At 45.0% G+C, this 25,681-nt stretch overlaps 1 protein-coding gene across 1 annotated transcript in view; it reads left to right on the forward strand.

Annotated features, from left to right (window-relative positions):
• LOC311225999 (germ cell nuclear acidic protein-like) overlaps positions 1-25,681 on the forward strand; it is a gene marked incomplete at both ends in the record, with an annotated part of 52,416 nt that overhangs the window by 9,777 nt on the left and 16,958 nt on the right. The window contains 3 exons of the mRNA XM_084311381.1: positions 8,635-8,779; positions 8,896-9,034; positions 14,885-15,089. Coding sequence (XP_084167507.1) covers positions 8,635-8,779; positions 8,896-9,034; positions 14,885-15,089 — 489 coding nt within the window. The remainder of the gene's footprint in view (positions 1-8,634; positions 8,780-8,895; positions 9,035-14,884; positions 15,090-25,681) is intronic.

The following is a 25,681-nucleotide window of genomic DNA, read 5'->3' on the forward strand; positions in this document are numbered from 1 at the left end:
GACGAGGCAGCCGGATTCTACCCTCCCCCCCCTCCTACTCCTGTCGGCTTACAAGCGACCGGATTAACCCCCTCTAGTGTATCTAGTATAATCATTAAAGTATCATTGCTGTTATTCCTTAACTATTCCAGGTCGTATATTTACCACCTGCGCCTTCAGAGATTGGACATTCTCTATTGATATACCGACGAATACTCCTTGCCATAAAAGTGCATACTATTTCAATTCATAAATGTAATTAAGTGATTAAGTGCTTATTCTACACACCATCGCTGTGTAGGAAATAAAGACCTGTTTCTAATTCGTACATTTGTGTTGGATCCGTTTCATCTACGTGAGAGTGTTCATGATAATATATTTATGCCGTGTACTGGGTGGCCGAATATTAAGTACAAAGGTAGTGGTAGTAAGTATCATATCTAGTAATACAGTCAGGGAATTGTACCCCTCAGTTACACACATCGATGGTCTTGGCTAGCCACCAGTGGTCAGCATATTAGGGCGGGCCATACTTTTGTGAAAACATGAATTTTAAAGAAATCTTAACATGAGGGGTGTCTAAAATATGTGTTTATTGTGGGGAATTCAAATATAGGATAATTTTTCGGATATGATAACTCTAACCTACATCATTTTGGATTTCAAAATGGCAGATTTTACCATTTTTCACCCCTTCGCAGGGCCGGACTGGGGGAATTATTCAGGCCAGGAAATATAGTGCGAAATATAGCCCAAGTCAGGCCACTTTTTAAGCAGGGGGTCTGGGGGTCCCCCACCAGGAAGATTTTTGTTACAAAGACTTAATTCCCTGCATGCTGGTGCAGGACCTTTAAAATGTTTACCCTTTAAATGCCATTGTTTGTGATGGCATCACAAATTATTGTTAAAAAAACACACACAAACATTTAAATATTTTCAATATACCAAATGCAAAGTGGATTTTTCTGGGGGGGATTATTACAGGCTAATAATTGTTATAATCATCATGTGTCAATGATTAGCAACAACACTGATTTTGATGGATTTTTTGTTTTTGTAATGTCAGACTTAACAACTCTTATCAGAAAAGTGAGAGTATTTCATTTCTAATCTGACATTACAAGAACAATGAAAAATTTAAATAGTTATCAGGACTGAAGTTGAATAAAAGATTTATGGGGGGGAAAAAGTGACAGGGGATGATGATGATGCATGGTAACGTTAGCTATGTTAGCTAGCTAGCATGTTTATTTTTATCAATGACTAACCTGCTGGTCCTGTGGTGCAAGAAAACATTTGGTCAATGTTGCCACATTTAGCGGCATCTCCTGCAAGGGCCTTTATTTTTATTTCTCTCTCCCTCTCTGCTCCATGCTTCCTCTTTTTTTCCACTGTTGAAGTGTTGAAACATTTAATTTCCAGTAATTTCCATCTGACTGTTCTGTGAAATACAAGCAGTCAGCAGCAGTATGTATTTTTCTCTCCCTCCCTCTCTGCTCCACCTTCCTCTTTTTTCCACTGTTGAAACATTTCATTTCCAGTCATTTCCATCTTGACTGTTCTGTGCAATACAAGCAGTAAGCAGTATGTATTTTTCTCTTTCCCTCTGCTCGACCCTTCCTCTTTTTTCACTGTCCATTTTCAAGCGCAGGTTATGCTTGAAATGTTTTGTCTTTCGCTGTCTCTTCCTGTCATTTTGCAGAAGTGCCATTCCATTCGCCATCTCCACTGTCAATCAGTTGTATGGCCTGGTCCCGCCTCCACCAATCACATGCGGCTCCCTTTGTGTGTGTGTGACAGACAGACAGACAGACAGAGCTCCCGATGGCCAGTCCGGGCCTTCGCCATACATGGATGCCAACATGAATCTGAAGGAAATCCTAACATGCAAAGTGTCTAAATTATGTGTTTCTTAATGGGGAATTTAAATATGAGTAACATTTTTGGGATAGGATAACTCTAACCTACATCATTCCCTTTCGAAGATTTTAAAAGATATGGGAAATAATTTATAATGACAAAGCCATCAATAGCACTATCCATCGTCACACGTGCAGAGTTCAGGAAGAAATCCTGCACAGTCTGTGTTACACCCTGTATGAATGTTGGCCTTTTCTGAGGATGCTCCCTTTCTCTCATTAACTTATAGATTAACCCAAAGTCTTTCATTTGTTGAAGAAGACGATACTTTTTAAGAATCGTGCCTGATGACACACTCAGTGCTGGTTTTTGGCGCCGTGGGCCAGGAGTTTGTTTGTTTGTCTTCAGCTCTCTTCTGAGGATGTGGTGGAATAGCAGGGCCTTTTGGATTTTCTGATTCCTTACTTTGCTTCCTGATAGCATATTCTTTGTTTCCGTGCCTGGAGAGTCCAGTGGTGATGTATTTGTAGCCTTTTTTCAGCACATTATTGTTTTTCTCAGGTTGTTTTGTTGCTTTGTTACATTTGTAATCTTCTCTTTTAAAGTTTGTATTTCTCTTGAATGCCTTTTTCGCGTTTTACTTTGTTTCTGTTCCTGTCTGAGAGACTCTGCGCTGTTTGGCATTGTTATCTAGAATATCCTGATCTGGGGGGGTGTCTGCCTCCAGCACCGCACCTTCACAGGACCTTTTCAATCTGCACCTTTTTTGGACCTCTCTCCAATATTTTCTCCGATACCTCTGTGCCCTGTCTCCCATCTTGTCTATTTCTTTTTTTTGATCCACTTTTTCTTCCATTTTCTATATTTTCTCCCATCCCAATTTCGTATCATCCAATTCAACCCTCCCCTGTCATGGACGCTGTTTCTTGCCTCCCACAAGCCGGATGCAATGTGGACTAAGTCATACACAAGTCCCCTCCGGTACTTGAGGTAACAGCAGTCGCATCTTTTCACCTGCACAGCTCGATCTCTCAGTGGCGAGGAGTAACGCGTGGGAGGCTCACGCTGCCCCCGACACTTCCTGATTCTACTGCGCAGGCGCACCAACCGACCTGTAGGAGTCGCTGTCCACAACGCCCGATCCCCACCCATCAGTTTCCCACCCCCTAATACGGCCAATGTGTATTAGTATGAACGACCAGCTAAACTGAAAGCAATGTGGAGCGCTGGGCTCGAACAGGCGAGCCCAGCGTCTCTGTCATTTGTGGCGAGCGCCTTGCCCACTACGCCACGTAGCCGCCCCCCATCTTGTCTATTTCTATAACTTTTTTTTGCCCATGCTCTAAAAGTCAGAAGTGTATTGTAATGCATGCTATTATATGCACACTTCTGTGCAGATACAACTCTGAAATAACATTTAAATCCTTTACCATGTTCAAAAATAGTATAATAATAGCATATTATGAGGTTATTAATGGATTTGTCAACTCCGTCAGCTTACACGTCAACTCCGTCAGACACAAAATCTGACACATTTTCCCTCCAAGCCTGTATTGTGCACTGCAGCTAGCTAGTTTTTTGGCAGTTGCTAGCTGTCTTAATAATCTCACTGAAACACTTGAATTCAATCCACTATTGTTTTTTAAAAGTATAATAACGGAGAGACGGTGTTGACATGTTCCAGCTGTGACCATCGGAATATTGACATTGTTTGTCTAAAATATCAAAAAGTGTAAAACTTACCAGACCATGTGTGGTAGTGTTGCATTCACCACATTCAGGGGAAGGAAAAGGGGTCCTCAGGGATAGAGCTGGCCATGCTATTGCCTGATTTAATTAGGTTTATGAAAAGGTCTGACAGAGTTGACATAAACTGAGGACACAACTTTGATAGGTAGATTTCTATGGACAATATTATTTGAGTTTCATGGCATGCATTGTTTTATACATGTATAACCATTATCTTTGATTTGATATGTATGTTTTCACAAGTGGAGAGGTCTTTCAAGCTTGTTTGGGCTGGTCCATAATGTGACCCCTTGCTGAGGACAAGATAAATAACATGGGAGCTTCTAACCACAGATTATACATTTAAACAAATATCCCCCAAAAAACAAATATATGTGCTAAAACATAACATCAGTATACACAATACCTTTAGATGTAACTTTGTGAGTATATCACTCATTATGAATTTCTTTCTTTTTTATATAAATTAGACTTTTCTATGTAGGACATGTTTTGTCCCAACTCTCAAGAATCAGTGAAATACGAGAAGAATAAACTGTATAACGATATGATTAACTCTGAAATATAAAAAATGTGAGACAAATAAACTGTATATACAAGGTGCAGGTGAGGGTCTCTGTACCCTAGCATGATTTATGTCATACCTTATATTCCGTGCAGGTTTTGGAGGTTAAGAGTCGGACACAACACTTAGTGGTCAGACATTCCTTATAGTTCTCAAGTTCTGCAGTCGTTAGTTCTCCAGCTGTTGGCAGCAGTCAATGCCCACAGTTGTGGAGCCTGGCTGGCTGAGGCTGTTAGTGGAGTGTCAGGGCCCAGGGGGGTTTGAGTCTGTGTGTTACAAAGGGTCAGATTAAACCGAATATATATATTTATTGCTTGAGATCCCTTGTATAATATTTGTATATCGTTTGATATCCCTTGTATATTGTTTGTATATATACACGGAATATCCCTTTACCTGGGTACAAACCAGACCATAATATTCGCTCTCCTATTGGACAGCGACCCCTAGGCGCCAACGACCATACCCCCAACGGCAAGTTCAAAGGCAACTCCAGGCATGTCTCAACATGCCCAGGGTCTGCGCAGTAATACGAGACAGAACTGAGGTTGGCACTAGATAATTCACCTTACGTATAAATACGGCGCAGGTGTACACAGCAGCACTTGTCTTCTAAACCTTGATGCCTTCACCACGAGACAACGTGCAGTGAAGTGAGCAACTTTGCCTCTGAATAGAGCCTTGAGAACCGCGTGCGAATAGATTGCTAAAGTGTCAGAGTTTAACGCAGTACCGTTGAGTTCGACTTATTCTAATGTGAAGTAATAGTCTATCATTTATAGTGTATCGTGCGGCTACCGTTCTTCAGTGACCAGCATTACCACCGGTTCGTCGTGTATATAGCTAGTGCACTTATCCAGGCTGGGCGGCCTAAACTCGTGCCCCCACCCGAGGAGTCCTAGACGAGAACCGTTGGATATGTACACCGGAGAACCTACACCGGCGACTGCAGAACCTTTTCTGGTTGGATTATATTGCTTTGGTACCGTGACTGCTGGAGCAGAGAACCGTCGACCCCACTATCGTTTGGGATCTACCCCCCGTGAGGATCATCACTCGAGCCCGCCTCTAGGAAGAGGCTGGCTAGCTGTCTTCCATGCTGTCGAGCATACTGGATTATAGCTGTTGCTTTGTCTACTGATCAAGGGAGTACTGCACTGGCTCCTGTATCTGGAACCTCGTTATTCCTCGTTGACCCAGACTTTGTACCCGAACATTCCTCTACCCCGGCCGGCCTTACACCCGGTGGGAACCCCCCAGTGTCTCCAGCTGGTACTAGTGTGCCCTATGTAATTGCTATGCCACAGGTGGCGTCAGTTTAGACCCATCTTAGTATTCATACTATTCTCATTGACTTACGCTCTTGACTTACTTTACGTGTGTTCTTCGCCATACAAGCGCAAGCATAATTCTCAATCTGTAACCTAACGTTGCTTTGATAATAATAAATACCCTCTAAATAGTACTTTATGTGTCATTGCCGTATTCTTGTGTGGGTGTTCACCATATATATTCATGTACTGTATGGCCAGTAATTAAAGTACATAACTAGTAGTGGTTTAATATACCATACTCTTCAATACAGTCAGGGAATTGTACCCCTCAGTTACACTGTGACTGAACGTGCTCCTCATCTTGGCTAGCTCCTCATAGAGGGGGTGCGGGATAAGTCTGTGGCTGAACATGCTCCATCCTCATCTTGGCTAGCTCCAAGGGGTTCTCCAGGATAGCGGCCAGCTTCCTTCTCATCCTCCTCTCTGCCACCACCTCTAGTTTGACCAGCTCGACCCCCACTACAGAGCTAGCCTTCCTCACCAGCTTGTTCAGTTTGTTGATGTAGCCCCCCCCCCCCCCCAGCATGAAAGCAAAAAAGAGGACGCTGGCACTACAGACTGGTAAAACGACTGCAGCAGCTTATTGCACACATTGAGGGACCCGAGTCTCCTCAGGAAGAACGGTCTGCTCTCCTTTCCTGTAGAGGGCCTCTGTGTTGTGATGTAGTATAAGGAGGTAGCTTACCAATAAGGGCCTTAAAAATGAACAAATACCAGTGTTTGTTGTGCCTCTCAATCAGTGAGGACAAACCAACCTTCTCATAAAGGACACAGTGATGAGTGTCGTATCGATCATTAGTGATGAATCTGAGGGCAGAGTGATAGACACTTCAGGGATTTATGGGTTGAGGCCACATAATGAGTGTGATAATGTGCTATGATTGGCCCTGAACCCAGATTGGTGTGGTCTTAGTACAGAGTGATTTGAGAGAAAGGACTTAAGTTAATTATTCACTAAAGACTCTAGACTTTCGCTAAGCAGGGTTACTTGGAGATAGGACGGTAGGTATTTAAATCATCTCTATAACACCACCTTTATATAACGGCATCACATGGCAGATTTCCAGACACTAGATAATCTTCCTGTTGAGATAGAAAGATAAAAAATATGCATCAATTGCTCTTTAATTAAAGGAGCAGTCAAATTATCCTCACCAGTTGAGGTCCTGGGATCTGTGGATTGGAGAGTGTCTTAATACTTCATCACGTGAAAAGGGACTAAAGGGGAATTGAGCGGTGTGATCCACAGAACTCACACAATCAGTGTCTATCATCATCATTAACATTAACAGGAAGAAGTCCGATATATTCTCTATCAAACAGGTTCCCAGCAACTGAAAAGTGTTTATTAACACTTTGATCGCCGGGGTTAAATTCATAATTTACCATCCCTCGCCAGCCCTATTTAACATGGAGAAGTTCCCCTTCTTTGCAGGGCTATAACTTTTTAAATTGTATTGCTAAATTGACATTACCATGGCCCATTCAAAGTCTTATATCTATTGTGCAGGGTGTAGCAACGTTATACTTTTTCATTCACATATTCATACTAAAATACGGTCTAAAGTATAAGTATGTTTTTATCGTTTTCTGCAGCTTTCTCCAGAACGTGATTTATAGCCCTAAATGCATTATATTGATGATTGTATACAGTTTGATAGCAATCGGCGCGAGATAAAAAATCTCAACTGCACGTACTTCTAGAAGTTACTACATTTGATCTGATGTTGACCGGATGGGCGGGGGGTCGTTTATAATTCCGTGGGCAACGTTATATCATTCATCTAGTGTGGGTGATATGATCATTAGAGCAGTTAGTATAGAAGACATTACAAAATAACGCTGAAACTCACCGTAGCTTCCTCTCGCCGTTGGGAGATGAGCGTGGAACAGAATTTTTTCTATTATGGGATGTAGAAATACCAGATCCATTTCCAGGTTGTATAATAGTATATACGTCCAAATCATGTTGTTTATCGAGTTATTGGCAACGGATCGATATCCATTGTGTCGAGCTCGAGTCCCGGGACCTATAGCGAGTGATCGGACCAAATTGAAATGAGCACCAGCTTCCACTTCCCTGTTTCTTCCCTGGGCGATCGGCCACCAGATGGCGCTCTTGAACCGTTAGAGAGTTGACAGGGGCTCACCAGTACATATAATGTCTCCGGGGGAGAAATATGATTTCGATCACAGATTTTTGAAATATTGATATCAAAGACGCTGTCCAGCGTCATCGGCAGAATAAGCATGGCGGGGAATGACGTGTTCCAGCGTCAACGGCGATTAAAGTGTTAAATGCAAGACAAATTTTGTTCTGGCTAGAAATAACACAATCGTCAACACTAATATAAGCGGGTAGTGAATTAGAGGTCTTGTTTTTCTTTAAGTTAACTGCCTTCCAAAACTTGTAATTAAATGTATTAGTACTAGTTATAAAAAAGTTGTAATATGATTTTGACTTTCTCACAGCTGTGGTACATCTGTTTAAAGGCAAGCCAGTGTTGTGGGTCACCTGAGCGTCTAGCACGTGACCAGGCCTTATTCCGGTCATTAAGCAGAGTTGACAACTCATGCGAGAACCAGGGTGCTTTTCTATCTTTAATTCTGAGTCTCTTGAGCAGAGCATGTTTATTGCTCAGAGAAATAGGAGTATTTGTGAAGAGGTCAAGGGTCACCTGAACATCGTCAGACTCTGCCGTGAAGAGGATGTTGCTATGCATAATATCTGGGTACTGGGACAGGATACTACAGCACAGAAAGTTAGCTGGATGATGGAAGTGGACTCTTGGTGTACTTAACCATAGACATATATAAAGGCTAGATGACTCACCTGCGCTGCTGGCCAATGGAGACCGACGTTGCCACATGACCACGCACCATTTTGCCACAGGCAGCCCGCCCACTCATCATAACATGAATGTCTACGGTGCATGTACTATTGAAATAACCATAGCATGCAACATTTTCAACCGGTTTTCAAGCGGTTTGGTTTGTTATAAACGTCAGAGGTGTAGTTTATCATACACCTCACACCTCAAATATACACCATCACCATTTTCTTTTAAAATTAATTAATCATTATTATATTGATAATTAATTATATATGTATATATATAATTGTTTTGCACCTACGTCTCCCTCCAGAGTGGTGGTGTGTAAGACGCCCGGCTGCTTCCTCCAGTCTCTGTCTGCTCCCAGCTCCCGCTACGGCTGTCGCTTCAAGCAGAACAAGGAGGAGCTCACCAGCAAACTCTACCTGCTGTACAACACAACCGTGTTTGGCATCCAGGTGAGCACGTTCTCACATTCTGCTCTTTTAAAAAACATGTCTTTCTTCGGTCATCTCTTCTCTGACCTGTCGATGTTTCTTGCACTTGTTGTCTGCACCCCCTCCCCCCTTTTCAGCTCCCTACCACCATGTCAGTGACTTGGAATAAGAAGATGACGAAGACCGCGGGCTATTGCGTCACAAGTCAGGAGCGAGGGCCGGGGGGAAATCGATACGCCCGCATCGAGCTGTCCGAGAAGGTGTGCGACTCTGCAGGTATAACGCTGCTCTGTAACAAGACCTGTCCTGATGACTGTCCTGATGACTGACCTGATGACTGACCTGATGACTGTCCTGATGACTGACCTGATGACTGTCCTGATGACTGACCCTGATGACTGACCCTGATGACTGACCTGATGACTGTCCTGATGACTGTCCTGATGACTGACCCTGATGACTGACCTGATGACTGTCCTGATGACTGACCTGATGACTGACCTGATGACTGACCTGATGACTGTCCTGATGACTGTCCTGATGACTGTCCTGATGACTGTCCTGATGACTGACCTGATGACTGACCTGATGACTGACCTGATGACTGTCCTGATGACTGTCCTGATGACTGTCCTGATGACTGACCTGATGACTGTCCTGATGACTGACCTGATGACTGACCTGATGACTGTCCTGATGACTGACCTGATGACTGTCCTGATGACTGACCTGATGACTGACCTGATGATTGTCCTGATGACTGACCTGATGACTGACCTGATGACTGTCCTGATGACTGACCTGATGACTGTCCTGATGACTGTCCTGATGACTGACCTGATGACTGACCTGATGATTGTCCTGATGACTGACCTGATGACTGACCTGATGACTGTCCTGATGACTGACCTGATGACTGTCCTGATGACTGTCCTGATGACTGTCCTGTGAATGGTCTTTCCCAGCAAAGCAACATGTATAAAGTACACAGGTCGAGCAATGCTAGTATGCTATGCTTGCTAATTATTTTATTTCATTTAACCTTTATTTAACCAGGCAGGTCAATTTAGAACAAATTGTTATTTACAATGACGGCCTGGCGAGAGGACAAAAGGTCCCCTCGAAGTGTAACGGGGAAAGGGGACGAAAATAGAAAAGAGACAGATGGTACATATTCACAGAGGTAAGGGAAATCATTAAAACAAACAACCCAATAAAATTACAAAGGGGCATACATGAAGCAGAACAGTCAAATTACAGTTAAAAGGCTGGGTGACCGTTGCAGGTGTGTAAACAACTCTGCGATAGTCATCTCGTTGCAACTGCTGGGACCAGCAAATTGGAAGGAGGAGTGTGGAAGGAAGTGTTAACATCTAGCGAGATATGGTGAGCAGCTCTGGTGTTATATGGAGTAGATGACCATTTTAAATAAGGAGGGGTCAGACCAAGGAATGTTTTGTAAATGAGTGTAAGCCAATTAATTTCTCGTCGAGGGTAACAATGGCCAATCTACAGATGTGTACAAGTCACAGTGATGTGGTGAAAAGGGGCCGTTATTATGCTCACGTTAACAGGGTTCGCACAAGGTCCTTGAAGTGCTTAAAGTGCTGGATTTGTGTCCAAAAAAAGTCACAGAGTGGAATTCCTTAAACAGCCCATTTTTTTAACAAGGTGCTTAAAAAGTCCTTGAAATTCAATCAACCATTCACTTTGAAAACAGATTTGTTCATCCATGATAAAATAGTTCTGAATCAAGAAATATAAGTGCATCTGGCCTTGCCGTCCATTAACCCCATGTAATCGCTCACCTTGTTTGTAGAGCTAAACCTATATTTTATATTATAGCTATGGGTCTAATAACGCCGTCGATTGTCAGTGAGTTGCTTCCAGTCAACGTGCAAGAAACGGATACTTTTTTCATTCGTACATTTCCGTTTTATACCGTTTTGAATATGAATATAGTTTGGGTGCTTCTGAGTAATTCCAGGAAAAAGACGCGATAATAGCGTTTTTGTGTAATTCACTTATCGCGTTGTAATTTTTCGCCTGTTTATCGAATCTTCCTGAAATCAACGCTAGATGATCATTATTTCTCCTCGTGCATACATGAAATGGGCCCTGGAGCGCGGCGCTCCCCCCCTCCCCTCCTGCACCCAACGGTAAACAGCCACACACAGCACACACAGATAGCTTCAATCGCGGGAGAAAGAAATATCAGATCAACGCAAGATTGGATTTATAGAGTCCATACCTGGTATCTGATGTAATCCAAAAACAAATAATCCAATTATCTGATCGCCATTCCAGTTATCCACAGCGATCCTGTCTCCAACGTTATTGGGCATTGCACATGAACGGGCGGGCGGGGTCAGTTGTCCAAGCCATCCCTACAAGCGTGTGTTTTGCCGGAGTGTTTAGGACACCGTTTCTAATGGAGTGCAATAGCGGCCTGAAGGCTTTAGAGGGCGGTATAAGACCGTCTGCCAGCTCAGACACATTCAGAACAGTATGCACAAGGTGCCCCGCTGAATTATGAATGGCAATGGCGAATAAAAGAAATACTGTGAGAAACTTAGATCTACGTTTCCGGCACTCAACCGTCGGGCGACAGAAACGTAGTTCTATGTGAAAGGCACCCAAAGGGTTAATCTAAAGTGTAACTAATTGTCCGAAATGGGTTTTAAGCCATCAAATTTGGATCCGATTTTCGTGTCAATAAAAAACTGCATTTAAAAGTGAATTACAAGATACAAGATACTTTAATGCCACACAACGATGGTTGGTGGTAATTGTTTTCGGTACAGATGTTGAGCACTGGTTATATCAAACATAAAACAGACATCAAACATCAAAAACGTCAAAACATATATACATATAGGACAGTCACGGTAACAGTGTCGGTCGGTGACAGATGCTTGCCCGTTTGTGCAAAGGGGGGCGGGCCAGGGTGTTCAGTGTTTGGACTGCTGTGGGGAAAAAACTGTTTGTGAAACGTGTGTGTCTGGTTAGGATGGACCTGTAGCGACCTGAGGGCATTGTATCCTTTTTTTTTTGTATTTAATTTTTTTATTATTTTTTAAACAAACACATAAACAAACATGACAACACACGATAAGATATACAAGCATTAGTTGACAGTGCACATCCAATGAAATCACATTTTAGTTAATTGTCTTATATAGGATATACCCTTAATACCTGTTATCTAAAAACCTACACACATATGCTCCAGCTCGTACCCCCCCCCCCCCCTCCCGGACAATCCGGACAAAATTGGATAATCCATCCATCCATTTTTTTTTTTTTTTTTTGTCCACTTTTTCTCCCATTTTCTATATTTTCTCCCATCCCAATTTCGTATCATCCAATTCAACCCTCCCCTGTCACGGACGCTGTTTCTTGCCTCCCACAAGCCGGCTGCAATGTGGACTAAGTCATACATAGCACAAGTCCCCTCCGGTACTTGAGGTAACAGCAGTCGCATCTTTTCACCTGCGCAGCTCGATCTCTCAGTGGCGAGGAGTAACGCGTGGGAGGCTCACGCTGCCCCCGACACTTCCTGATTCTACTGCGCAGGCGCACAAACCGACCTGTAGGAGTCGCTGTCCACAACGCCCGATCCCCACCCATCAGTTTTCCCACCCCCTAATACGACCAATGTGTATTAGTACTGACGACCAGCTAAACTGAAAGCAAATGTGGAGCGCTGGGCTCGAACTGACGAGCCCAGCGTCTCCAGCATTTCGTTGACGAGTGCCTTGCCCACTACGCCACGTAGCCGCCCTGGATAATCCATCCATTTTCCCTCGCTCCTAACCAGACATTACCATTATATGCTAGCTTTTATTTTCTCCACCACTTCTAACCACAATGTCATTTTGGATTCATTGAGACCCAAAATTCTTGCTGTATATATTTCTTGATAGATCACATCGAGATATGTAATAATCCAGACCTTTCGGCAAATTTTTCCGGTTGGAACCATCGTGATGCTATCAGCTTTTTAGCCACTGTGATACCCGATAAAACCAATCTCTTTAGCTGTGGATATACTGCACACTCAAAAACATCATTCAGCATTGTATCCTTTTAAGTGCCCTTTTAAAATGGAAAATACTAAAAATAGTGATTAGAAAAGTACTTGAAAGTCCTTGAATTTCATTTTGCAATGTCTGTGGGAACCCTGCGTTAAGTAGCAGAGGTTGTCTGAAGGAGTCGTCTGCCAGCAAAGATCACCTCAGACGTGAAGAGAACAAATCCAGTCACAAAGCGGATTCAGCGTTATTGAAGACTCCTGTGACTGATGAGTAATTATCATTACTTTAACCATTTCTTCACAAAGCCCGTCTAAAGGGTTCACTCTGGGTCACAGGGACCTCTTTGAACGGGGAGTTATCCGTATCCAAGAATCTGTTGCACGTGTCGTCGTTCTTCTTGCACATTGGAAGTCGACGGACTCATTGGTCAAACAGGACAACTTTGTGATAGTTTGATTTCGATCGTCGTCGTCGTCTACGCATGAGCCATGTGGTGGCATCTCTCCTGTTACTTTGAGCAAAGAAGGTCAAGAGTACAGAAATGTAAAGGTTTATTTCATTACCGGGACAATGATCTGAATGTTCACAGCAGACGACAACGTGCATTTTTTTATATAATTTATGAGTAAAGAAATTACTTGTGGAAATTCGGTAAGGCACGATCATTGGTTTGAAATATAAGTGTAGACTTAATTTATGGGAAAACATCTTGGGTGGTAACCCAGGGTAGGTTCTTAATTAACCCAGGGTAGGTTCTGGTTCTTAATTAACCCAGGGTAGGTTCTTTATTAACCAGGGGTCGGTTCTTTATTAACCAGGGGTAGGTTCTCTGAGCATGAATGCTCTTTCAGCAACACCCTGCTTCACACTCACTCACACAGTTGCAGACATTCACACCAAGGCGCTGTTGACACTGTTGGCCATTTTGCCCGAAGACTGTGAACATACTAATTTGGTCATGCTACACGCACGCGCACACACACACACACACTATGTGTTGCAGAACATTCTCAAACAAGTATTTTTCACAGATCTTGAAAAAAAATCTTGTGGTTTGACAGTTTAAATGGATATAGCCTGACGGTGCAAGACAAGAAATGCAGAAATAACTTCTCGTAAAGGAGCACAGGAAAGCTTTTGCATCAACTCAGCTATTTTCCACCGCAAGAGACATTTAAGAAACGCGAGTTATATTTTTCACTTCAGCCATCCAGTCGTCTCTGCCCTTAGTTACCATGGCAACCACCCACTGCGATTCCCAGCCTTTTGGCCGAGATCGTTATTCATATTCACAGAGCGGGCGTGACATTTGATGTGCAACACACAGCTTTTGCAAGGCTACAAATTTCTAAACACAAAATGTAGATGAGAAAATTGAATGGCAGATTACTTGGTCAACCCCTCGATGGGTCTTTGTAATAAACATGCTAGGACACCTGAGTGATGTATTTCAAGGTGTTTGTCAAGTTTTGTTTTATTTGTCACATATAAGGTACATGTACATTGCAGTGAAATGCTTGGTTCTGTACTATGAGCCTCCTAAGATTGTGCTTCATACAGTAAAATGTGTTGGATGTTTAAAAGAACACGGCAACATTTTGGGAAATTAGCTTATGGTCTTCTCCAGAGAGAGACAAGAAGATAGATACCAGTTTCCTCTCTGTGCGTTCAGTAGAAATCTATCTGGCTGCATGTTAGCCTAGTTTAGCACAATGAATGGAAGCGGACAGTGACTGGTAGCCTAGGCATTGTCCAACTAACACCTCTCCCAAAGGCTACCCGTCACTGTCCGCTTCCATTAATTGTGCTAAGCTAGGCTAACATGCAGACAGATGGCTTTCTACTGAACGCACAGAGAAGGAAACTGGTATCCATCTTCTTGTCTCTCTCTGGAGAAGACGGTAAGCTAATTTCCCAAAATGTTGGCGTGTTCCTTTTTAAAGTGAGCGTGTGGATGTGTGTGCAACGCATGTAGAATGGATGGGTTAGTGTTGCTGCATAGAGTCACTGAGCGTCCTGATGTGCTTGAATATCTTTGAAATTGCCAAGGTAATTGGAATTTGTTTTCTATCCTTCCTTGATTTCCCAGATCGTCTGAGGGACACACTGGTCCACGAGATGTGCCACGCTGCCACCTGGCTGATCAACGGCGTGAGAAACGGCCACGGCAGCCTCTGGAAGCTGTACGCCCAGAAGGCCACGCTGGCCCACCCGGAGCTCCCCATGGTGACGCGTTGCCATAGCTACGACATCAAGTACAAACACCAGTACCAGTGCACCCGCTGCAAGAACACGTACGTCGTCCAACCACACTCTCATTTCGGGAACGTTCAGTGGTGGAAACATTCTATGGGAATGAACCCTTTCACTGCCACACGACAGAAGGTTATAACCCTTTACTATCCGCACAACCGACGGTCGCCGTAAAGGGTTAACCTTCTGTCGTGTGGCAGTGAAAGGGTTAACCGTTTTGGTTAGTGCGGCAGTGAAAGGGTTAATGGGAATATATGGGAATTAACGAGAATAGAATGGAATTATGGGGGTTGTTCGCAGGGGTTGCTACGAAAAAAAAATGCTCTTTATTTTTTAAACCAATAGTTATGACTTTATTTTTTTACATTGTTTGTATTTGTAGTGCGCTACACACGAGAGTGCACTGTGCCGATGGTTGTAATTCTACTGAATTCCCATTAGATGGGATGCCGCAACGTTTGTCTAAAGAGAAGTCTGTTCACTCTGCCGCCATCTTGATAACGGGACTAATGAGACCTGACCCCTGTCTCCATGAATGGGGAGTCTGACCCCGGTCTCCATGAATGGGGAGTCTGACCCCTGTCTCCATGAATGGGGAGTCTGACCCCTGTCTCCATGAATGGGGAGTCTGACCCCTGTCTCCATGAATGGGGAGTCTGACCCCTGTCTCCATGAATGGGGAGTCTGACCCCTGTCTCCATGAATTTTTGTATTTGTATTTATTGGTTTAAAATACAGAGACAGTGCATATTAAGGAACATTTGACTGTAAATATGCCAGTTTAGCCAAGTTGGCTAATTTTCAACTGTAGTCTCTGGGGCAGGTGACATGAGCACAACAATAATTAAAACATAGTACAATAATTAAAACACAGTAGGAATCAATATAGGTTACAATACACTAAAATACATACAAATAAATACATTAAAATACAACCCCTCAGTTAAAAAACATAGTACAATAATTAAAACACAGTAGGAATCAGTATAGGTTACAATACACTAAAATACATACAAATAAATACATTAAAATACAACCCCTCAGTTAAAATGGTCGCACACTTGACCATCTCTCAACCATGATTTTAAGTTAGTTTTAAATGAGATGTAACTTTGATACTCCCTGAGCCGTGTTGGCAGACTGTTCCAGGTGTGGGCTGCTCTCACGGAAAAGGCTGTCTGACTAAAAGCAGACCTCCTGTTTGGGACTACACAGTCCCCTCTGACTACAGACCTGGTATATCTATCAGCAGATGCTTTCTGTTTTATGAAAGTACAGAGGGGGGGAGGAGCCAAGCCATGTAGGATTTTATAGGTAAGGCAGGCATCTTTGAATTTGACAAGATTGTCCCAGCTCAGTAGGTTCTGGTTTGTTATGCTATGACAATGGTGGTGGCTGTTTGTTTTCCTGTCCAGAACTTTCACAGCCTGATGGTAAACTACCTGTACAGATCGTAATGTTGTACAGGAGGCTTGTGTCCAGCTAGTCAGACAGTATGTTAAGTGTGACATAATAATGGCATTAAAATACAGTGCTGCTGCTTTTGTTGACAGAGAGTTTCTGATGTGACGGAAGTTTGATAAGTGAAACATTGCATTGTTTAATACCGATTTAATTTGTTTTTTAAATGTAAGATTGGAGTCCATTTTTATCCCAAGGTATCTAAATGGAATGGGGAGTCTGACCCCTGTCTCCATGAATGGGGAGTCTGACCCCTGTCTCCATGAATGGGGAGTCTGACCCCTGTCTCTCTGAATGGGGAGTCTGACACCTGTCTCCATGAATGGGGAGTCTGACCCCTGTCTCTCTGAATGGGGAGTCTGACCCCGGTCTCCATGAATGGGGAGTCTGACCCCTGTCTCCATGAATGGGGAGTCTGACCCCTGTCTCTCTGAATGGGGAGTCTGACCCCTGTCTCCATGAATGGGGAGTCTGACCCCTGTCTCTCTGAATGGGGAGTCTGACCCCGGTCTCCATGAATGGAGAGTCTGACCCCTGTCTCCATGAATGGGGAGTCTGACCCCTGTCTCCATGAATGGGGAGTCTGACCCCGGTCTCCATGAATGGGGAGTCTGACCCCTGTCTCCATGAATGGGGAGTCTGACCCCTGTCTCCATGAATGGGGAGTCTGACCCCTGTCTCTCTGAATGGGGAGTCTGACCCCTGTCTCCATGAATGGGGAGTCTGACCCCTGTCTCTCTGAATGGGGAGTCTGACCCCTGTCTCCATGAATGGGGAGTCTGACCCCTGTCTCTCTGAATGGGGAGTCTGACCCCGGTCTCCATGAATGGGGAGTCTGACCCCGGTCTCCATGAATGGGGAGTCTGACCCCTGTCTCCATGAATGGGGAGTCTGACCCCTGTCTCCATGAATGGGGAGTCTGACCCCTGTCTCCATGAATCATCCCTATCTAAGAAGCTGTCATGCATGTCGTTGGTTTTTTCCTTCACGTTTGTGACAAACCGGTCACAGCGGGTGAAGTTGGGAATTAACATCTCCGATCCCAAGTCTATCAGCACTGGCTCCCCACAGGGCTGCGTTCTGTCCCACTACTATTCTCCCTGTACACCAACAGCTGCGTCTCTCTGAACCCCTCGGCCACTCACCTCTGTGGCCATGAAGAGAGGCTGGTCAAGGATCACATTTGTGCCTCCCTCCCCAGTGATATGGACCCTATGCAATTTGCATACAGGCCAAACAGGTCCACTGACGATGCGGTCTCCCAAGTACTGCACAGCACCCTCTCTCACCTGGACCGTCAGAAGGGGGGCTATGTGAGACTGTTGTTCATTGACTACAGCTCAGCGTTCAACACCATAGTCCCCACCAGACTGGTGGACAAGCTGATCGAGCTGGGTCTGAGCTCCGCTCTGAGCGCCTGGATACTGGACTTTCTGAGTGAAAGGCCCCAGGCGGTCAGGGTGGGGGGTCAGACCTCCAACAGCATCACACCCTGAGCATCGGGTCCCCCCAGGGCTGTGTTCTGAGCCCCCTGCTGTACTCACTATACACACATGACTGTGTGGCCAAGTTCAGCTCCAACTCCATAGTGAAGTTTGCGGACGACACAGTGGTGGTGGGGCTGATCTCGGACAACGACGAGAAGGCCTACCGGGAGGATGTTGAGGTACTGGAACGCTGGTGCCAGGACAACAGGCTGCTCCTGAACATTGGTAAAACCAAGGAGCTGATTGTGGATTATAGGAGAGGACAGCAGGAGGCTCACACACCACTGAGGATAAACGGGGCTACCGTGGACAGGGTGAGCAGCTTTAAGTACCTGGGGGTCCACATCGCAGAGGATCTGACATGGACAACACACATAGACTCAGTCGTAAAAAAGGCGAAGCAACGCCTCTACCACCTGAGACAGTTAAGGAAGTTCAGAGTATCTGGGAAGATACTCCAGTCCTTCTACTCCGGAGCTGTAGAGAGCATCTTGACTGGAAACATCACTGCCTGGTATGGAAACGGCACAGGACAAGAAGGCCCTACAGAGAGTGGTGCGCTCAGCCGAGCGTACCACGGGTATTGCACTACCACCCCTGCAGGTCCTATACAACAAGAGGTGCAAATCCAGAGTCTGCAGAATAATGAAAGACCCACACCACCCCAACAACAGCCTGTTCATGCTGCTGAGGTCAGGCAGACGCCTGCGAACACCAGCTACTAGGACAGAGAGACTTCGGCTCAGCTTCTTCCCCCAGGCCATCAGAGCCTTGAACACTGAACTCTCCACACACAGGCACACATGAGCACACACACGACACACACACTGTACACGCTCACACACTAGCAGCCACTTTAACATGAGCAAGCACACACTCATGCTGCACACGCCCACACTTATGGCCACTAAGGAAAGGTCACTTTAAAAATAGTATAGTATAACCGGAGATTGTATAAATTGGCATGTACAGAAAAGACCCAGTGCCTCATCCGTAGCTAACAGTGTATTGCACTACCAAAGGACCTAGCATGTCCTCCATGCTCTGTAAATAACTTATGTACATATACCGATATGCCCTACTATGTTACTTGTTACTTGTTTATTGCACAATGTTACTTGTTTATTGCACAATGTTCTATTGGATTCTATTATATGTTATTGCACATCGTTGCGGGCAAGACCACCCGCATTTCATTGTATACTTGTATGCCGTGACAAATAAAACTCTTGACTTGACTTGACGGTCAAACTCCTGAAGTTTGCGGACGACACCACCCTGGTGGGTCTCATATCCAGGGGGGACGAGTCCGCCTACAGGAGGGAGATCGAGAGGCTGCTGAGCTGGTGCAGCTGCAACAATCTGGACCTCAACGCCCAGAAAACAGTGGAGATGGTAGTGGACTTCAGGCGGAAGGCAGCCCGGTGGCCTCTGTGGAGTCCTGCCGCTTCCTCGGCATGACACTCTCCCGGGACCTGAAATGGGAGCTGAACACCATCGCTCTCAATAAAAAGGCCCGGAAGAGGATGTTCTTCCTACGTCAGCTGAGGAAGTTTAGGCTGCAGAGGACTATGATGGTCCAGTTCTACACTGCCATCATCCAGTCCATCCTCACCCTCTCCATCATCACCTGGTTCCCTGCAGCCACGGTCCAGATGATGGTTTAGAACGGGGATCAGAGGAAAAAGATCAAAGGATCTAAAAACGTATTATTACGTGTTTGACGCTCAAGCGTTGGCGGTGAAACACGTAATATATTACGTGTTTGGCGCCCAATGAGCTTAAGCAAATTTTAGTTTTTGGGGAACATTTCCAAAATTCCAGCGCTCAACTCCCTGTGGAAATTGTTTGCAACCCTGCTCTGAACTGTCACTGGAAAAATCAGCTACTTGAATTGTTTAGAATTAACACATTGGCTCAAGGGATGCATGGCCACCGATCATGCCAATATGCGATTGTGATCTGTGATCGATTGTGATCTGTGATCGATTGTCTGCCGATTTTATCTCAGTCATTGCATCCCTGAATAAGATTAAATTAAATTAAGATTAGATTAATAGTATACCTCTCATTTACAGACTTCCATGTCCATTCCCACGGAGCATGTTCTTAATGCTCTCCTGTACCATGCCCCCCCCCCCCCTCTCTCTCCACACAGGATCGGGCGTCATTCCAAGTCACTGGACACCCAGCGGTTCATGTGCGCCTTCTGCACGGGACAACTGGTCCTGCTCACCCCCTCTCGGGCTCTCGCGCCCTTCGCTAACTTTGTCAAAGAGAACTATGGCAGCGTGCGCAAGGAGCTGGTGGGGGGGCAGAGCCACGCGGAGGTGATGCGTAAACTTAGTGCAGACTTTGCCTACAAGAAAAAACTCAAAGGTGAGATACATGCTGCACCCCACACACTGTACATTTGTCTCGATGTTGACTCATTCGGCACCGGGGATTAGTCGGGCCTTGTCGGGGCCCTGTGGTCGCATTGCCACACGTTGAAATATAGGACTGAGTCACCTTGTTTGTAGAGCTATAACTTAACTATATTCTATATTGGATACTTGGATAGTAATGAAATGGCAAATTATCGTCCAATATCCAACCTACCATTCAATAGTAAAGTACTTGAAAAGATAGTTTCAGTTCAAATAAATTCCTTTCTTGAAGAAAACAACATCTTAGAAGAATTTCAGTCAGGATTCAGAAAATATCATAGCACTGAAACTGCCCTCACCAAAATAATCAGTGACCTCAGACTAAACTCTGACGAGAATAAGATCTCCATCCTTATCCTGTTAGATCTCAGTGCAGCATTTGATACAATCGATCACGATATTCTAATCGATCGTCTTGAAAACCATGTCGGTTTCTCAGACCATGTGCTAGGCTGGTTTATACAACGGCATGCAAATTTCTCGATTCTGATTGGCCATTTACACGTCTTTATTGGCAACAATCCACGGTCCTGGGCTCAGGACCCGCCCACAACCGAATCACATATCACTCCCCGGCTCACTCCGGGAGAAAACAAGATCGCGGACAACAAATGGATATGTTGATAGCACCATAACGACTAAATATGAAGCGATTCTGTCAAGGGAAATGTGTTAGTCCTTTAAACAATGTTGGATGATGTAATTGATGGGTCTTGAGTCAATCTAGAACAAAAGAAAAATCGCGGATTGATTGATTGATTAATTGATTGATTTAAATTTCTACTTCCTTCCCACTGACTGCAGCGTTCACTCTCACACTGTCCGACGCTGGCGTACCCACAAACACACACACACACATACACACACACACACACACACACACACACACACACATACACACACACACACACACACACACACACACACATACACACACTGTGACACACACACACACACACGCACACACACACACACACACACACACACTCCTGTCTGCAACAGCGGGGGAGTCAGACTGAGAGAGAAGCAGCGCTGTTTTAAGTGAGCATGGTCTATTGAATTGATTGATTGGTTGATTGCTAATTTTATTACTGTACCCCTGGTTTCCAACTGGTTAAGTTTAGGCTAAAAGAAATAAATAAAAAAATAGGGCGAAGAAAACGTTTTTTTCCTATAGGGCAAAGAAAACGTTTTAATTTGTTTTACCTACTTTATATAGAAGCATCTAAGAATGAAGTTCTATGGAAAGTAGGTCTGCATTCCCTTAACAATTGTGTGTATTGAGCCGTACTGTATTGTACCCATTCTGCATCTGGTAATAAAATTTTCAATCAATCATTCCAATAATACACAGTTGGATGTGTTAGTTGGTTGGATGCACTTCAAGCTGCTTCCACATGAGGCAACTTCTCTCAATCATTCCAATAATACACAGTTGGATGTGTTAGTTTGGTTGGATGCACTTCAAGCTGCTTCCACATGGAGGCAACTTGTCTTTTTTGTAGTTGTGGGAACTACTTTTTCTGGCGGATGGTTTTTTCAATAAATCTTCGATTAATGTGTGTTTATTGTATAGAAATAAGGTTGGATGAATCTGGCAGTTGTATAAAAGCTTTACACCACTTGTAGTCGTGATTTGTGACCAATAAACCATGCCTAGGGGGGTCTAACGACCCTCGGCTGCGCCTCGGGCCTAACGACCACCCCTAGGCATGGTTTATTGGTCACAAACCACTCAAGTACAAACACCAGTACCAGTGCACCCGCTGCAAGAACACGTATGTCGTCCAACCACACTCTCATTTCGGGAACGTTCAGTGGTGGAAACATTCTATGGGAATGAACCCTTTCACTGCCACACGACAGAAGGTTATAACCCTTTACTATCCGCACAACCGACGGTCGCCGTAAAGGGTTAACCTTCTGTCGTGTGGCAGTGAAAGGGTTAACCGTTTTGGTTAGTGCGGCAGTGAAAGGGTTAATGGGAATATATGGGAATTAACGAGAATAGAATGGAATTATGGGGGTTGTTCGCAGGGGTTGCTACGAAAAAAAAATGCTCTTTATTTTTTAAACCAATAGTTATGACTTTATTTTTTTACATTGTTTGTATTTGTAGTGCGCTACACACGAGAGTGCACTGTGCCGATGGTTGTAATTCTACTGAATTCCCATTAGATGGGATGCCGCAACGTTTGTCTAAAGAGAAGTCTGTTCACTCTGCCGCCATCTTGATAACGGGACTAATGAGACCTGACCCCTGTCTCCATGAATGGGGAGTCTGACCCCGGTCTCCATGAATGGGGAGTCTGACCCCTGTCTCCATGAATGGGGAGTCTGACCCCTGTCTCCATGAATGGGGAGTCTGACCCCTGTCTCCATGAATGGGGAGTCTGACCCCTGTCTCCATGAATGGGGAGTCTGACCCCTGTCTCCATGAATTTTTGTATTTGTATTTATTGGTTTAAAATACAGAGACAGTGCATATTAAGGAACATTTGACTGTAAATATGCCAGTTTAGCCAAGTTGGCTAATTTTCAACTGTAGTCTCTGGGGCAGGTGACATGAGCACAACAATAATTAAAACATAGTACAATAATTAAAACACAGTAGGAATCAATATAGGTTACAATACACTAAAATACATACAAATAAATACATTAAAATACAACCCCTCAGTTAAAAAACATAGTACAATAATTAAAACACAGTAGGAATCAGTATAGGTTACAATACACTAAAATACATACAAATAAATACATTAAAATACAACCCCTCAGTTAAAATGGTCGCACACTTGACCATCTCTCAACCATGATTTTAAGTTAGTTTTAAATGAGATGTAACTTTGATACTCCCTGAGCCGTGTTGGCAGACTGTTCCAGGTGTGGGCTGCTCTCACGGAAAAGGCTGTCTGACTAAAAGCAGACCTCCTGTTTGGGACTACACAGTCCCCTCTGACTACAGACCTGGTATATCTATCAGCAGATGCTTTCTGTTTTATGAAAGTACAGAGGGGGGGAGGAGCCAAGCCATGTAGGATTTTATAGGTAAGGCAGGCATCTTTGAATTTGACAAGATTGTCCCAGCTCAGTAGGTTCTGGTTTGTTATGCTATGACAATGGTGGTGGCTGTTTGTTTTCCTGTCCAGAACTTTCACAGCCTGATGGTAAACTACCTGTACAGATCGTAATGTTGTACAGGAGGCTTGTGTCCAGCTAGTCAGACAGTATGTTAAGTGTGACATAATAATGGCATTAAAATACAGTGCTGCTGCTTTTGTTGACAGAGAGTTTCTGATGTGACGGAAGTTTGATAAGTGAAACATTGCATTGTTTAATACCGATTTAATTTGTTTTTTAAATGTAAGATTGGAGTCCATTTTTATCCCAAGGTATCTAAATGGAATGGGGAGTCTGACCCCTGTCTCCATGAATGGGGAGTCTGACCCCTGTCTCCATGAATGGGGAGTCTGACCCCTGTCTCTCTGAATGGGGAGTCTGACACCTGTCTCCATGAATGGGGAGTCTGACCCCTGTCTCTCTGAATGGGGAGTCTGACCCCGGTCTCCATGAATGGGGAGTCTGACCCCTGTCTCCATGAATGGGGAGTCTGACCCCTGTCTCTCTGAATGGGGAGTCTGACCCCTGTCTCCATGAATGGGGAGTCTGACCCCTGTCTCTCTGAATGGGGAGTCTGACCCCGGTCTCCATGAATGGAGAGTCTGACCCCTGTCTCCATGAATGGGGAGTCTGACCCCTGTCTCCATGAATGGGGAGTCTGACCCCGGTCTCCATGAATGGGGAGTCTGACCCCTGTCTCCATGAATGGGGAGTCTGACCCCTGTCTCCATGAATGGGGAGTCTGACCCCTGTCTCTCTGAATGGGGAGTCTGACCCCTGTCTCCATGAATGGGGAGTCTGACCCCTGTCTCTCTGAATGGGGAGTCTGACCCCTGTCTCCATGAATGGGGAGTCTGACCCCTGTCTCTCTGAATGGGGAGTCTGACCCCGGTCTCCATGAATGGGGAGTCTGACCCCGGTCTCCATGAATGGGGAGTCTGACCCCTGTCTCCATGAATGGGGAGTCTGACCCCTGTCTCCATGAATGGGGAGTCTGACCCCTGTCTCCATGAATCATCCCTATCTAAGAAGCTGTCATGCATGTCGTTGGTTTTTTCCTTCACGTTTGTGACAAACCGGTCACAGCGGGTGAAGTTGGGAATTAACATCTCCGATCCCAAGTCTATCAGCACTGGCTCCCCACAGGGCTGCGTTCTGTCCCACTACTATTCTCCCTGTACACCAACAGCTGCGTCTCTCTGAACCCCTCGGCCACTCACCTCTGTGGCCATGAAGAGAGGCTGGTCAAGGATCACATTTGTGCCTCCCTCCCCAGTGATATGGACCCTATGCAATTTGCATACAGGCCAAACAGGTCCACTGACGATGCGGTCTCCCAAGTACTGCACAGCACCCTCTCTCACCTGGACCGTCAGAAGGGGGGCTATGTGAGACTGTTGTTCATTGACTACAGCTCAGCGTTCAACACCATAGTCCCCACCAGACTGGTGGACAAGCTGATCGAGCTGGGTCTGAGCTCCGCTCTGAGCGCCTGGATACTGGACTTTCTGAGTGAAAGGCCCCAGGCGGTCAGGGTGGGGGGTCAGACCTCCAACAGCATCACACCCTGAGCATCGGGTCCCCCCAGGGCTGTGTTCTGAGCCCCCTGCTGTACTCACTATACACACATGACTGTGTGGCCAAGTTCAGCTCCAACTCCATAGTGAAGTTTGCGGACGACACAGTGGTGGTGGGGCTGATCTCGGACAACGACGAGAAGGCCTACCGGGAGGATGTTGAGGTACTGGAACGCTGGTGCCAGGACAACAGGCTGCTCCTGAACATTGGTAAAACCAAGGAGCTGATTGTGGATTATAGGAGAGGACAGCAGGAGGCTCACACACCACTGAGGATAAACGGGGCTACCGTGGACAGGGTGAGCAGCTTTAAGTACCTGGGGGTCCACATCGCAGAGGATCTGACATGGACAACACACATAGACTCAGTCGTAAAAAAGGCGAAGCAACGCCTCTACCACCTGAGACAGTTAAGGAAGTTCAGAGTATCTGGGAAGATACTCCAGTCCTTCTACTCCGGAGCTGTAGAGAGCATCTTGACTGGAAACATCACTGCCTGGTATGGAAACGGCACAGGACAAGAAGGCCCTACAGAGAGTGGTGCGCTCAGCCGAGC

The sequence above is a fragment of the Notolepis coatsorum genome, assembly GCF_963971535.1.
Source record: "Notolepis coatsorum genome assembly, chromosome: 3".
NCBI classification, from domain to species: Eukaryota; Metazoa; Chordata; class Actinopteri; order Aulopiformes; family Paralepididae; genus Notolepis; species Notolepis coatsorum.